At 37.1% G+C, this 14,720-nt stretch overlaps 1 protein-coding gene and 1 pseudogene across 15 annotated transcripts in view; one reads left to right on the forward strand and one right to left on the reverse strand.

Annotated features, from left to right (window-relative positions):
• Positions 1 to 14,720, forward strand: part of Gphn (gephyrin) — a 351,545-nt gene that overhangs the window by 109,849 nt on the left and 226,976 nt on the right. For all 15 annotated transcript variants that reach the window (XM_026779610.1, XM_026779623.1, XM_005343244.3 and 12 more), the window contains exon 3: positions 1,063 to 1,120. In XM_026779610.1, the coding sequence (XP_026635411.1) occupies positions 1,063 to 1,120 (58 nt within the window). The remainder of the gene's footprint in view (positions 1 to 1,062; positions 1,121 to 14,720) is intronic.
• Positions 6,513 to 7,180, reverse strand: LOC113455513 (annotated as a pseudogene).

Here is a 14,720-nt window from a genome sequence, read left to right on the forward strand (position 1 = left end):
TGCATGGTGATAGATATGGATCTATTTTCATTCTTCTACAGGTTGACATCCAGTTCTGCCAGCACCATTTGTTGAAGATGCTTTCTTTCTTCCATTGTATACTTTTCGCTCCTTTGTCAAAAATCAGGTGTTCATAGGTTTGTGGGTTAATATCCAGGTCTTCTATTCGATTCCATTGATTGACTTCTCTGTTTTTATGCCAGTACCAAGCTGTTTTCCTTACTGTAGCTCTGTAATATAGTTTTAAGTCAGGGATGGTAATGCCTCCTGAAGTTCCTTTATTGTTTAAGATTGTTTTGGCTATCCTGGGTTTTTTTGTTTTTCCATATAAAGTTGATTATTGTTCTCTCAAGGTCTGTGAAGAATTTTGTTGGGATTTAAATAGGGATTGCATTATGTTTCTTCGTTTTTCAAGATACGGTTTCTCTGTAGCTCTGGAACCTGTCCCAGAACTAGCTGTTGTAGACCAAGCTGGCTTTGAACTTACAGAGATTTGCTAGCCTCTGCTTCCCAAGTGCTCGGATTAAAGGCATGCACCACCACCACCTGGCAACTCTCTGTTTTTTAAAAAATTAAACAAAATCAATACTGGTGCATTAGTTGTGACAATTGCACCACACAAATATAAGATGATAATTATTGGGAAACTAGGAAGTAGGCTTAAAGCAGGATGTGTTAACCTCACTTTTTGATCTTTTTTCAGAAATTTCCACAAACTATTCCCAGAAATCAATTTTATTCATTAAACAAATAAAAACAGGTCTGCTTTCAGTTCTTGATGTATGTTGTGACAGAATCCAGTAATAAATGTGACAGCTTCAACATTATTAAAATCATCAATAATGGAAGTTTAATTCAGAACAAAAATCTAATATAATTTTTTCTCACTGGGTAGTCATTTGTTATCTGTCTCTTCAAAACTAATAAATGGAATAGTGAATCAAAATGTTTTCCCCCATGGCTATTGAGGTAGGTCTTTGGAGATTTCTGGTGGTACTCTAATACTAATATCATTCATATGTTTTACGCTGTTGTTTTAAGAATATTTTCTTCTAATTTCAGGTTGGGTGGAACTATATCAGCATACAAGATAGTACCAGATGAAATAGAAGAAATCAAGGTATAGTATGAAATTTTCACACCTACAGAGCCTTTAGCATTTTATTTAGGAGCTGAGGGGGAAATTCTTACTTAAATATTATTGAATCTTGTGGTATATGAAGACATTATTATAGTCCTAGTTAATCTACTCAAGTTAAAAATACATGTATTTTACAGAATTGCCATAAAAATTTTTATCTTATGTTTACTGTACAGTTCTGGGGGAAAATCTAAGTAAAATATATATAAGTAAAAAAACCTTCCTATGTGAATTATTGAAAATAGAAGACACTATTATGTATAAATATTAATATATATATAATGAATTATTTTTTTAATATTCTTCTCTCTGTAAGTCTTTACAAGTCTTGTGATTGATTTATAAAAATATATATAATGCTTAATTTCATTGAACTTTTCAGCATCAACTTCAATAAACTGAAAATTTTGTAACTTATCCTTTATTTTGCTTATTAATTTGAAGTCATTTAAACCTATTATTTGAGAAACTATTGGTTTCATTATATTACCTCTTTCATCTACTGTATGATCTCTTTAGTAAATATTGCTATACACTTGCTCTCAAACTACAAGAGAAAGGGGCTAGGATGTAGCTCAGTTTGCAGAGTGCTTACCTAGCATGCAAAAAGCTCCAGGTCCAATCTTTCTTTGGGTGATTGAGGCAAGCCTGTAATCATAGCAATTGGCAATCAGAGTCAAAAAGATCATAGCAAGTTTGGGGCATGCCTGGTCAATACATCAAGTTCTAAGCCACCCAGATGTAATGAGATCTGACTATCTCAAGGGGGGGGGGGAGGACAAATTTAGCTGAGTGTGATGGTTGCATGCCTTTAATCCCAGTACCCTGGAAGCAAAGGTAGGAAGATCTCTGAGTTTGAGGCCTCCTGTTCTCCTGTTCTTCAAAGTGAGTTCCAGGACAGCCAGGACCTTATCACAGAGAAACCCTGTTTAAAAAAAAAAAAAAAGAAAGAAAGAACAAAAAAAGAAAAAAGAATCTCAATAGAGTACTACGTTGCAGTAAAAAACAATGACTTCTCGAATTTTGCATGCAAATGGATGGAAATAGAAAACAACTATACTGAGTGAGGTAACCCAGACCCAAAAAGATGAACATGGGATATGCTCACTCATATTTGGTTTCTAGCCATAAATAAGGGTCACTGAGACCACAATTGGTGAACCTAAAGAAGCTAAATAAGAAGGTGAACCCAAGGAAAAACATATAGTTATCCTCTTGGCTATGGGAAGTAGACAAAATTGCCGAGGAGAAAATTGGGATCTTGGGGGTGTGGTGGGATGGGGGTAAAGGGAGATGGGGAGAGAAAAATGAGAAGGGGAGGATGGGGGGAACTTGGGGAAACAGGAGGATTGGGATAAAGGAAGGTTGGATAGGGGAGCATGGAAGCACAATTCTTAGTTAAGGGAGACACCTTAGTGTTGGCAAGAGACTTGACCCTAGAGTGGCTCCCAGAAGCCCATGGTGATGTCCCCAATTAGTCCCTTTGGCAGCTGAGGATAGGGAACCTGAAATGACACTATCCTATAGCAATACTGATGAATATCTTGCATATCACCATAGAACCTTCATCTGGTGATGTATGGAGATAGAGACAGAGACCCACACTGGAGCACTGGACTTAGCTCCCAAGGTCCCAATGAGGAGCAGAAGGAGGGAGAACATGAACAAAGAAGTCAGGACCACAAGGGGTGCACCCACCCACTGAGACAATGGGGCTGATCTATTGGGAGCTCACCAAGGCCAGATGGACTGTGACTGAGAAAGCATGGGATAAAACTGGACTTTCTGAACATGGCGAACAATGAGGGCTGATGAGAAGCCAAGGACAATGGCACGGGGTTTTGATCCTATTTCATGTTCTGGCTTTGTGGGAGCCTAGCCAGTTTGGATGTTCACCTTCCTAGACACGGACAAAGGGGGGCGGACCTTGGACTTTCCACAGGGCAGGGAACCCTGACTGCTCTTTGGACTGGAGAGGGAGGGGGACAGGACTGGGGGGAGGGGGAGAAGGGTGGGAGGAGGGGGAGGGAAATGGGAGGCTGGGAGGAGGCAGATACTTTTTCTTCCTTTTCTCAATAAAAAAGAAAAAAAAGAGTATCAGGATTCATTGATTAAGTCAACCTAGAATCAAGAAGAATCCTACGATTAACATTAGGATTAATAATCATATAGCAATTAGTTGAGTTCTTGTTATTAAATACAATCAACTTGAAAAGTTTTATTAAGGAATAACATTAAGTGGCTTCAAGACATATCCTGGGAGCAATAGATTTGTATTTAACTAATATACAGAAATGTTAACTCGTCTTGTAAGGGGTTTTAATTTTTGTGAGATTTTTCTTTTATTTTGACCGATTTTAGAATTATGAATTTTATTAGGAGATTCCTTAATGCATATGTCCAGTAACTGAATTGAGATTGAGTATTGAGGCATAAAAACATTTTTAAATGTGTTGGTGGAAAAACTTTTGTTGTTTTGTTTTTTTTCTTTTCTTCTTGTTCTTGTTCTCCTCCTCCTCCTCCTCCTCCTCCTCCTCCTCCTTCTTCTTCTTCTTCTGGGGGGGAGGGTAGTGGTTGGTGGTGGTGGTGCTAAATGCTTTCTTTGTGTAATAGCCCTGACTGTCCTTGAACTTTCTCCACATGCCAGGACTGGCCTTGAATTTACAAGTTCCACCTGTCTCTGCCTCCCAGTTACTAGGGTTAAAGGTGTGCATCAAGATTGCCTGACTGCAAGTCAAATAATCTCAAATCATCAAAATGTATGATGTAGCTTAACCTTGATATGCTACTTATAATGTACCATATATAAATAAATACATATATTTATGCATATTTTAGTCTTAGAATAACAATGAAACCTATCTCATTTTTGTCAGATATAATATATTCATAATGTTTGAACACCAAAAACCATTATAAAGTTCATATATTGCTCATGAGTTAATTGTTCCAGACAATACTACAATAAATTTGTCAGTTTTCAAAACTGTACTTGCTAAAAACCACTTCTAAAACCAGCAAAAGTAAAGTAACCTCAATCCTTCAAAGTCTTCCTGTTAGCAGGAATTGAAAGATTGGTAGAAAATATGGAAAAACAGAAAAACATCAAAAAATGGAAAGAGAAAACCAAATAATCCAAGTACAACAGGATTTAAGAAATGACATAGCCAGTAAGTCCCTGTTTTGCCTTGCCATGTATTATAATCTTCTGTGTGTTCTGGACAAGGTACTAAAGAAGCTTTCAACCTGGACTCATAGACAAAATGCTTGTATGGACTCGCTCATATAAGCCTTTTGTCTAGCTGGAAGAAAAAGATCAGAGTTGCCTAAGGATATGAAAAAACAGTTCAGCACTCTTCACTTGATTCTCACTAAATGTCAATGAAAACTGTTATTTAGTTAACCTTTAGGTTAGCAGAGCCAACAGAAATCTGATCTTCCATATTTACCCCTTCATTTCTGCCCACAGTCATCCCATCCAAGACGCATCCAGGAACACAATGACTGAACAAGGCAGTTCTAGGTGAAGCTAGTCATCATTATCATATCTTTTCTTTTTTATGTCAGTGAGTCCAAGTCGTCACTCTTTGCCCCATCAAGGCTGACAATACTGATATTTTCTCTCCCCATTATGGCCTCAGCATCTGCCCTGATTTAGAATCAACAGTGACATAAAATGATACCCACTTTTACCAGGCAAGTCTTTTTAGATACAACAGGGAAAGTGAACATTTACTTCCCATATGAATCAGTGTTTCATTATTATTATTATTACAAATTTTCACCTCCTCCCCTTCTCCCATTTCCCTACCCCTCCCCTTATTTCCCCTCCCCCTCCCTTTCCAGTCCAAAGTGCAGTCAGGGTTCCCTTCCCTATGGGAAGTCCAAGGTACTCCCCCCTCCATCCAGGTCTAGTAAGGTGAGCATCCAAACAGACTAGGTTCCCAGAAAGCCAGTACATGGAGTAGAATCAAAACCCAGTGCCATTGTCCTTGGTTTCTCAGTCAGCCCTCCCTGTCAGCCAAGTTCAGAGAATCCGTTTTGATAACATGCTCCATCAGTCCCAGTCCAGCTGGCCTTGGTGAGTTCCCATTAGATTGACCCCACCATCACAGTGGGTGGGTGCACCCCCCAATGGCCCTGACTTCTTTGCTCATGTTCTCTCTCCTTCTGCTCCTAATTTGGACCTTGGGAGCTCAGTCCAGTGCTCCAAGTGGGTCTCTGTCTCTATCTCCATCCATCGCCAGATGAAGGTTCTATGGTGATATGCATCAGTGTGGCTATAGTATAGGGCCAGTTCAGGCGCCCTCTCCTCAGCTGCTCAAGGAACAAGCCGGGGACATCTCCTTGGACACCTGGGAACCCCTCTAGAGTCTAGTCTCTTCCCAACCTTCAAATGGCTCCCTTAATTTAGATATATACTTCCCTGCTCCCATATCTACTCCTCCTCCATCCCAACTGTCCCATTCTTCCATGCTCTCCCCATCCTCCCCTTCTCACTTCTCTCTCTCCATCTCCCCTTACCCCTGTCCCACCCCCACCCCCAAGCTCTCAATTTTTGCTTGGATATCTTGTGACAGAGTAGTATTGGTGTACCCAGCAAGATACTGAGCATTTATCTCCATGTGGTACTTAAGCTATTTCGCCTAATATCCCATTGGGGATATTTACTAAAATAGAGTATTTATTCTCATGAACTCTGAAATGCTGGATGTTGGAGCTCTTTTCATACTAAGAACCAAGAAATACTCATCAGACAGCAGATCAAAAATGAATCAAATGCTGAAATTACCTATTAAGAGTTTTAAGATTGTGTTTCTAGATATGACAGAAAAACCACCCATGAAATTCATTAGTATGACTTCCTAAATAAACCATTAACAATGACACTAGTTAATATGTCAATGTAGAGGGGGGGAATCTCATTGAACCCCACACCTAAATGAAGAGCTATAGATAATTAACACCTACTAAGAGAGTTAGAATTCATCTTCCACAGGGATGAGTCCCCTAATTGATTATCTAGTACCAGTGGTCAGTCCCCAAAACATATATACATATAAGCAACATTGAATAGATTAAGTAGGTTGTACTTATATATTCTTTTATACATACATATTTTACAATTTAAAAATCTGTAAATTTGAGAGGAAGGAAGGGAAACATGTGAGGGATTAGAGGAAAGAGGAAGAGGAAAATTACACAGTAACATTTTAATAAAGAATAAAAGAAAAATTTTAAAGAGAAAATTTAAGATGTCATTTAAAATGTTCTGTTTTATGATTGTAAATCCTGTTCAAAACAAATAGAAAATCTTGTGAAAATGAAAAAGTTACCAAAAAATTGCAAATAGAAATTATAAAATGGAAAGCTAGAGATACAAAAAATGGCAAATGTAGAGGGTAGTCATTGAATCCAGAAAAAGAGCTAAGTTCTCTGTGATAGACCAGCTCTTCTTGTCATATACTTTGACAGAAATTAAAGCTGCCCAAGCCTCTACATCCTGAAAAGCAAAATTGAGTCACTTTTTGGACAAAGATCCAATCTCTCTCACCTTAGTGTTCAGCTTCATTTTTCTTTCACCAAGGTCACCTTGTTTAAAACATTTATCTTTAGCATTGTTATGTATATTTACATAGAGTTTTTTTCCTATTTTCCTGCCAGTGTAGTAACTTATAATGGTACAAGGTAAAAGGTTTTTTTGCAAATTCTCAGTGTACTCCCGGAAAACTTACAATCACTCAGGGTGAATTTCCATTGTATGAAACCTTTGTGCATTGCCTTTAGAATTCCTCTTAGTCCACAGCCAGTTTTGGTTGGGCTTCCTGACCTGAAACACCTGGTGTGTTCTTATCAGACTGTACTTCTCATTCAAATTATTAATTTCTTCCTTCTCATTGGCTGGAGAGGGAATACCTTCCAAGAGCATTTGTTGTGCTTTACCATCCAGTGGTAGTACTTCTTTGAAGCTACGCCTCTTGTGAACAGCCAGACGTAGCACAAAATAATTCACAAAGGGTACAGAGTTTGAAAAACCATGGTATATGAACACTTTTGCTATAGTTGGTTTGCAGCTTTTAAGATGCTATTTGCTCCAAAGTGAGCTATTGTGGTTTATTATTGTGTATCTTGCATTAATTCTGTTCTGTGTCCCAGGTCTGCTGTTTGTCACTTAGCTCTTTAATTTTTCTCCCTATCCTGTTTTCTTTACACTGTGATTTCTGATTGAATTATATTTTCAAAATATACTTTAAAAATTAGCTTCTTCATAAAGCGTGCAACTTTCACAAATTGAGCATTTTTTAAAAAATAATATAAAGAAGGGGGATATCCAAGGTATATGGTAGAACAGTACATAGGTTTTATTTACTTAAGATTTAGTTAGTAATACCTAATCTGTATTTGACATGTACTATTTTTATAATGTAGGAGATGTCACTAAATCATTCAAATTAATAGGCACTGTTACCTAGTTTGAAGAGAAAAAAATATAATTGAAATTGTAATTGTCTGTCCTGGCCCTTTAAGAGATAAGCCCACCTACTCCCTCCCTAATCTGCATGGGCAAGTGGATCTTCCTTTTGCTCCCAGCGTGAGTGTCTCCCTTTTCCTCTCTCTCCTGAAGAGGTAGCTTCTCCTTTCCTCTCCTCTCCCCTCCCCCCCTCTCTCTTTGCCTCTCTCCTTGTTTTCTTTTTCTCCCCCCCTTTCCCCTTCCCTTCCATAGCCCACTAAATAAATAGCCAGCCTCACTCTGTATGGCTTTCTCATCCTTCTCCATCTCTCACCCACCAGGGCTCCTCATAGAACCTACTGACCTGCCTGGGACCCACTGCCCCTCGTGGCCCACTAGCCCCTCGGGGAACGGCACTGTTTTATTTTTACCTTTCCAGAAATAATAACAAGTTTAGTTATATATAAGTGGTTTATTTTCTGCATGTATAGATGAGTATATACAATATATATTTGGGGGGGGGTGTGTACCTATGCCGTTTTGCACATGTGGAGATCAGAGGACAACTTGCCAGAGTCTGTTCTCTTCCTTTTCCATATGGACTTGGGGATTGAACTCAGGCCAGCAGGGTTGATGGCAAGTATCCTTACCCACCCACTGAGTAGTCTTGTTGCTCTTACACATTTTTAAATTTTTTATTTATTTCTTATTGTTTTTATTGTGTTTTATATTTTTCTGTGCTTCCCCCCCCCACCCTTTTACCCTCTCCTATGATTTCCATGCCCCCAATTAACTTAGGGGATCTTGTGTTTTTCTACTACCCATGTAGATTAGATCCACGTATGTCTCTCTTACGGTCCTCTTTGTTGTCTAGGTTCTCTGAGTTTGTGAATTGTAGCCTGGTTTTTCTCTGCTTTACATCTGGAAGCCTCTTATGAGTGTGTACATAAGATATTTGTCTTTCTGGGTCTGGGTTACCTCACTCAATAAAATGAACTCACACATTTTTAATGTAAATAAACAGAATCACTATGAGGCTGGTATAAATACCCACTATTACAGACAGTGGTAGGCTCCTCTTTAATTGGGCTTCTCTGTCTTCAGTTTCCCAGAGTATCTGAGTAATTGTGGAGGATCATTTTTTATCAGTTTTAAAACCATAATAAATGACTTTCAGAATATTTTTGAAAGATGATACAAATCATAACTTTTTTTGGATTTACAACTATTTCAAAATTTTTTTATTTTCTAAGCATTCCATATAACCTATCATCTTTTTAAAAAAAATCTTTGTTTTATTTTTTTAATTCCAGTTCTACAGATGGCACTGGAATGTAGTGTGTCAAGCACTGATTCCCTTATTATTTAGAAGTTTCACGTTTCTATTGCCAATGAAATTCCCCATTTTCAGGCTGGTATTTAAATCCTTTCATCTTAACCATGGACATCTCTAATTTTTAGGGCATATTTATTACTGTTAATACCCTGCTTGCCTCTGCCTGGTACTGGTCTCACTCTAGCTTAAACTCCCTTAACATATTTCTGCGATATACCATGATTTAGTATCTGACCCTAAAACCACAAATCGTTCTCATAATTACCCTTGTGATCCTAGTTGTCAACTACTGAAGTCCTGCTAATCCTTGAAGAAGTGTCCTTGCCTTCTGTGACCACTCTTTCACAGGTTCAGATGGCAGTGATCACTCCCTTGATGTTTTTACCTGGCACCTTTTCTCCTAGCCTGCTAGCAGACAGAGAAAAGTTACTGCTCCATACCTGAAGATGTTGCCTTTTGTGTGTTTTTGTTTATTTGTTTTTCTCAAGACAGGGTTTCTCTATGTAGCCCTGGCTATCCTGAAACTCTCTCTGTAAACCAGGGTGGTATCAAACTCACCAAGATCCACTTGCCTCCTCCTCCCTAGTGCTGGGATTAAAGGCGTGCACCACCATTACCCAGCAAAATTGTTGTTATACACACAGCCTCTTTCCTTGTTACTTCTCACTTGACCATTCTTTGTCAGTCTTTTTTGTCTTTCTTTTCAGCTTCCTGATTTCTTGCTTCTGATGAGTGAGAGGCATTGCTTTCTCTTTACTGTTATCAACTGCTTAAGAAGCAACGGGCTCTAAGATCCTGAACATCATTTTCTAAACTAAGGTCTAAAGTGTATATATTTACTTTATATACCAAGAAATGACTTTTGTTCTAATGGTTTATTGTTTTGCTTTCAAATTGTGTATGTAAAATATTAGTTGAAGAGCAGATAAAAGAAGAAATAAAATCTAGAAAGCATTTTCTAAGCACTGTAAATGAAAAGAAATATATAGTCCATATATCAAAAACATTTCTCATTTTTTATTTCATGCCTGTATTATTTTCACAATTTTTTGTATTTTCAATTTGTTCATATTCAGTAGTTCATAATACTTGTTTTCATACATTTGTAAATGAACAGTATACACAAATATATAATAAATAACCCCATGGTTCAGGAAAAACATTGCAAAAAAGGAAGGAAGTAGCATATTTTTCAAATACTGCAAAGAGCTTTCAGTTACAAGTTCTGTGTGTCTAAATATGCTATAGGGATGAATGGGAAATATAGATATGCTTAAATTAAAGAAAATTAAAATTCTGTCATTATTAGTTTACCTTGAAAGAATAGCTATATACAGTCTCCATGGAAAAGCAAATAACAACAAAAGGCTTAAAATCAGGTAGGAAAGAACTGTTGCATGGATAAAGGAGACTCGGATCTTTTAAAACTGTATATGAAGGCTGAAACAAATGTAAGATCATATGATTTGATATTCCTAATAAGTAGGATAAATATTTAGTATATTTGTATTTAAAACATAGAAATATAAAGTTATCTAAATAGAATTAAGTTTTCTACATCTCACTTGAAATGGTGGTACATTGTTAACACTGCACACTGAAAATTACATTTGTGTATAGCAGTACCCAGAAAATCCACTAATAAAAATGTACAATATAACATATTAAATGTATTACAAATAAAGGTGGAACTCTGATAAAAGCTTAAGTGAACAATAGTAAAGCAATCAAGAAACAGTATGCAAATAGAAAGTTAATAACACAACACCAAGTTTAAACCTTTAGATTTAAACAGTTGCCTCATATAGAGTAATCCAAAATATGACCATAATTAGATTTAGTTTGACACTATGAACTTTTTTCAGAAATATTATTTATTTATTTATCTATTTATTTGCTTGTTTATTCATTTATGCCAATCCCATTTCCCTCTCCCTCTTCTCCAGCTCCCCTCACGTTCTCCACCCCACCTCTCTTCCACTCCTCCAAGAGAGTAAAGCTTCCCCTGAGAAGTCAACTGTCCCAACATGCTTGAGGCAGGACCAAGTTCCCCTCCCCCCCCCACACACACACTTGTGCCTTGACTGAGCAAGGTGTCTCTCAATAGAGAATGGGCTCCACAAAGTCAGTTCATGCATTACAGTTAGATCCTGGTCCCACTGCCAGTGACTCCACATACTGCCCAACCCAAACCATTGTCACTTGTATTCAGGGGGCCTAGTTTGGTCCTATGCAGGTTCCCCAGTTGTCAGTTCAGAGTCAGTGAGCTCCTAGTAGCTTGGTTCAGCTGATTCTGTGAGTTCCCCTTTATAGCCTTGACCTCTTTGCTCATATTATCGCTCCTCCCTCTCTTCAGCTGTACTCCAGGAGCTGGGCCCTTTGGTTAGCTGTGGATCTTTGCATCTGCTTCCATCTGTTTCTGGAAGAGGGTTCTAGCTTCTCTGGGGTTGTGGACTGTAGGCTGGTTATCCTTTGCTTTATGTCTGATAGCCACTTATGAGTGAGTACATACTACATTTGTCTTTCTGGGTCTGGGTTACCTCACTCAGGATGTTTTCTTTCAAGTCATGTCCATTTCATGCAAATTTCAATATGTCATTGTTTTATTTACTGCTGAGTAGTACTCCATTATATAAATATACCACATTTTCTCTTTTTTAAATTTATTTCTTTAAAAGAAAGCAAACTATCTTTTCATTTTACATACCAATCCCAGTTCCCATTCCCTCACCTCCTCCTACCCCTCCCCCCACACTTTACCACCCTTGATCCACTCCTCAGAGAGTAAGGCACATTGCTTTGGGGAAGGTCCAACACCCTCCCTACTATATCTAGACTGAGCAAGGTATCCATCTAAAGAGAATGGGTTCACAAAAAGTCACTACAAGCAGAGGGATAAATCCTGGTGCTATTGCCAGTGCCCCACATTCTGCCTCAGCCATACAACTGTCACCCACATTCAGAGGGTCTAGTTTTGGCCCTATGCTAGTTCCTTCCCTGTGTGGCTAGAATTGCTGAGCTCCTTCTAGCTAAGTTAAACTGTTTCAGTGGGTATCCCCATGATGGTCTTGACCTCTTTGCTCATATTCTCACTCCTCCTACTCTTAAACTGGACTTTGGGAGCTTAGCCCAGTGCTCTGAGGCAGGTCTCTGCCTCTATTTCCATCAGTTGCTGGATAAATAGCCATCATTCTGACTATTATAAAGTGGTATTGGAGTTTGTTAGAGGTTTATTTTACCATCTAATAAGATAATAATACATTTTTATGAATATTTTCTTAATGATCCCTTATGTCATTTTCAAGAAAGTCATTTTAAAAACAATTATACAGGTTTAAACTGAAAGGTTAGAAAAAGCATACACCATATAAGCATTTATTTAAGAGAAGGTAAGCCAGATTTAGTATGTGGACATCTGTACAAATAGACTTCACAGAAATTACTGAAGTCACAATTGATATTTTGTTACACAGAAGGCTCAATCCACTAGAAAAACATTGGAGTTGAAAAATTATATGCATGAAAAATGGGCACATCAGTTACTGAAGTAAAATTAAACAATACACTTTTTTTAAGCATTCACAATCATTTCACAAGACTTTGTCTTGTGTCACAAGACAAATCACAATCAGCATTTAAAAATATGCAGTGTATAAACTTAGATCCTAGTAGAATCAACATAGAAATGAATAACAAAGGAAAATGTCAACATGTGGGCAATAAAAGACACTTTTAATAACCCATAGATCGAAGTGGATAACTCAAAGGAAAATTTAGATAATTGTAACACACAAATAAAAGCAAAAATACAATTATAAATTATGAAATCTGTACTGTAACTAAATAATGAGAAGACAGCTTATAAATTTTAGTTTTATTTTCATATATGCTTGTGTTAGAACATATTTGTTATTTCATATTTGCATGGGTGAGAACAATTTAGTTTCAGACAAAGTCTTACTAAGTTATCAAGGATGGGTTTATAATGGAGATTCTCCTGATTCAGCCTTTCTAGTAGCTGGGATGTCAGGCTTGTACCAGCAACCTAGCTTTGAGAGGTCAATCTATTGTCCTAAATGCTTACATGTGAAAAAAAGAAAGGGGCTGGAGAGATGGCACAGCAGTTCAGAGTGTTTCACTCTTGAAGAGGACCTTGGTTTGGTTCATAGCACTCACATGGTGGCCAACTATTTCCAGGGGCTATGCAGCCTCTTTACGTTTCCTCAGGTACCGGGTAAACATGTAATTCACATATATAATACAGGCAGAGCACTCATGCTCTTAATTTTTTTTTAAAAAAAAAAGATAAGGTCTCTTATCAGTAACCCAAGTTTCTATCTCTAGAAACAATAGAAATAGAACAAAATATATTCAAAGAAAGCAGAAATAATGAGTTAAAAACTGAATACAGTATTAAAAAATCCATGAAATGAAGTACTTGTTCCCTAAAAATTTTGCTGGTATTGATAGACTTAATAGACTGACAAAGATAGATAGAAAAGGACAATTATTATTGCCAATAATAAAATAAGGATTACCGAAACAGAGTCTTTTTCTTTTAAATGATAATTAGAGAGTCTTTAGGTCATAAGTTATATTTGTAGGAAATGCACTAATTTTTCAAAACTCACAACTTCCAGAATTAAACAGTATGAAATATGAAGTAGATAATTTGTATACTCCTTTGTGTTTTAAAGAAATAAAAATATTAAAGAAAAAGTTGAACATGATAGCACATGTATAAAATGCCAGTAGTGTTCATAAAGGAAGAAAGGTGTGGAAATAGGAGGAAGTGGCAATAGGATATATATGATATAAAAATGGAAATGAAGGTATTGGAGGTGAAAGGATACAAGGGGTCAGCAGGATAGGAGAGCAGATTTAGAGAGGAAGACCAACAAAATCAATGCTTAGAAATACTATGGTAACTTTATACTTTGTACAGTATTTAAAATTCTTCTCAACAATTAAAGAGGAAAGTGCCTTCATCATTGGATACATATAACCAACACAACGTAAAAACCTTTACCCTAGCTTTAAACTTTGCAACAATACACATTTGATTTAAATATATACCTATAAATATTGTCATCCAGGTTTAAAAGAACCATTAACACTTACGTCTAAGTGAAGTGTTCTTGGATTCAGCACCCAAAGTATCCACACCATGAAATTTTTGTACATTGAAGACCATACATAATTAAATTCTTTTCTACAAAGAAAAGCCGAGAGAGAACGAACACTTAAAATGCATCCCTGAAGAAATTATTTTAAACCACATCTTAGTAAAGGGTCTTAACCAAAATAAAGAAACTTTTAAACTCTGAATTAACAAAATAGAAAGTGGGCAAAAGACGCAAAGAGATATTTCATTTAGGAAAACAGACACAGCATGAATAGACACATGTAAAGTTATTGAATTTCATTAGCCGTTAGGTGAATACAAATCAAAATAACAATTCAATTTCATTGCACACTTGGGAAGTGAATGTCATAAAATGATAGCACTTCCTACTGAAGAGGATGTAGATAAACCAGACACTCATACTTGTTAGGAAATAGAATTGTGGAGCCACTTCTATATTGTGGATCATTTCCTTACAAAGTCACCTATCATGTTGCATTGTTTGTTTAGCATTTATCCCAAGTGTAGACGTAAGTCACAAACGATGCCACAGCAGTTTGGAATTATAATTAACAGGGTAGTATTTATTTAAAGGGGAAAAAACTTACAGATCACCGTCAGCCCTCTGTACGACCAGAAAGGGAGTCTAGCCGCCAGCCGAGCAGGA

The sequence above is a fragment of the Microtus ochrogaster genome, chromosome 1 (genome assembly GCF_000317375.1).
Source record: "Microtus ochrogaster isolate Prairie Vole_2 chromosome 1, MicOch1.0, whole genome shotgun sequence".
In the NCBI taxonomy this organism is placed as follows: domain Eukaryota; kingdom Metazoa; phylum Chordata; class Mammalia; order Rodentia; family Cricetidae; genus Microtus; species Microtus ochrogaster.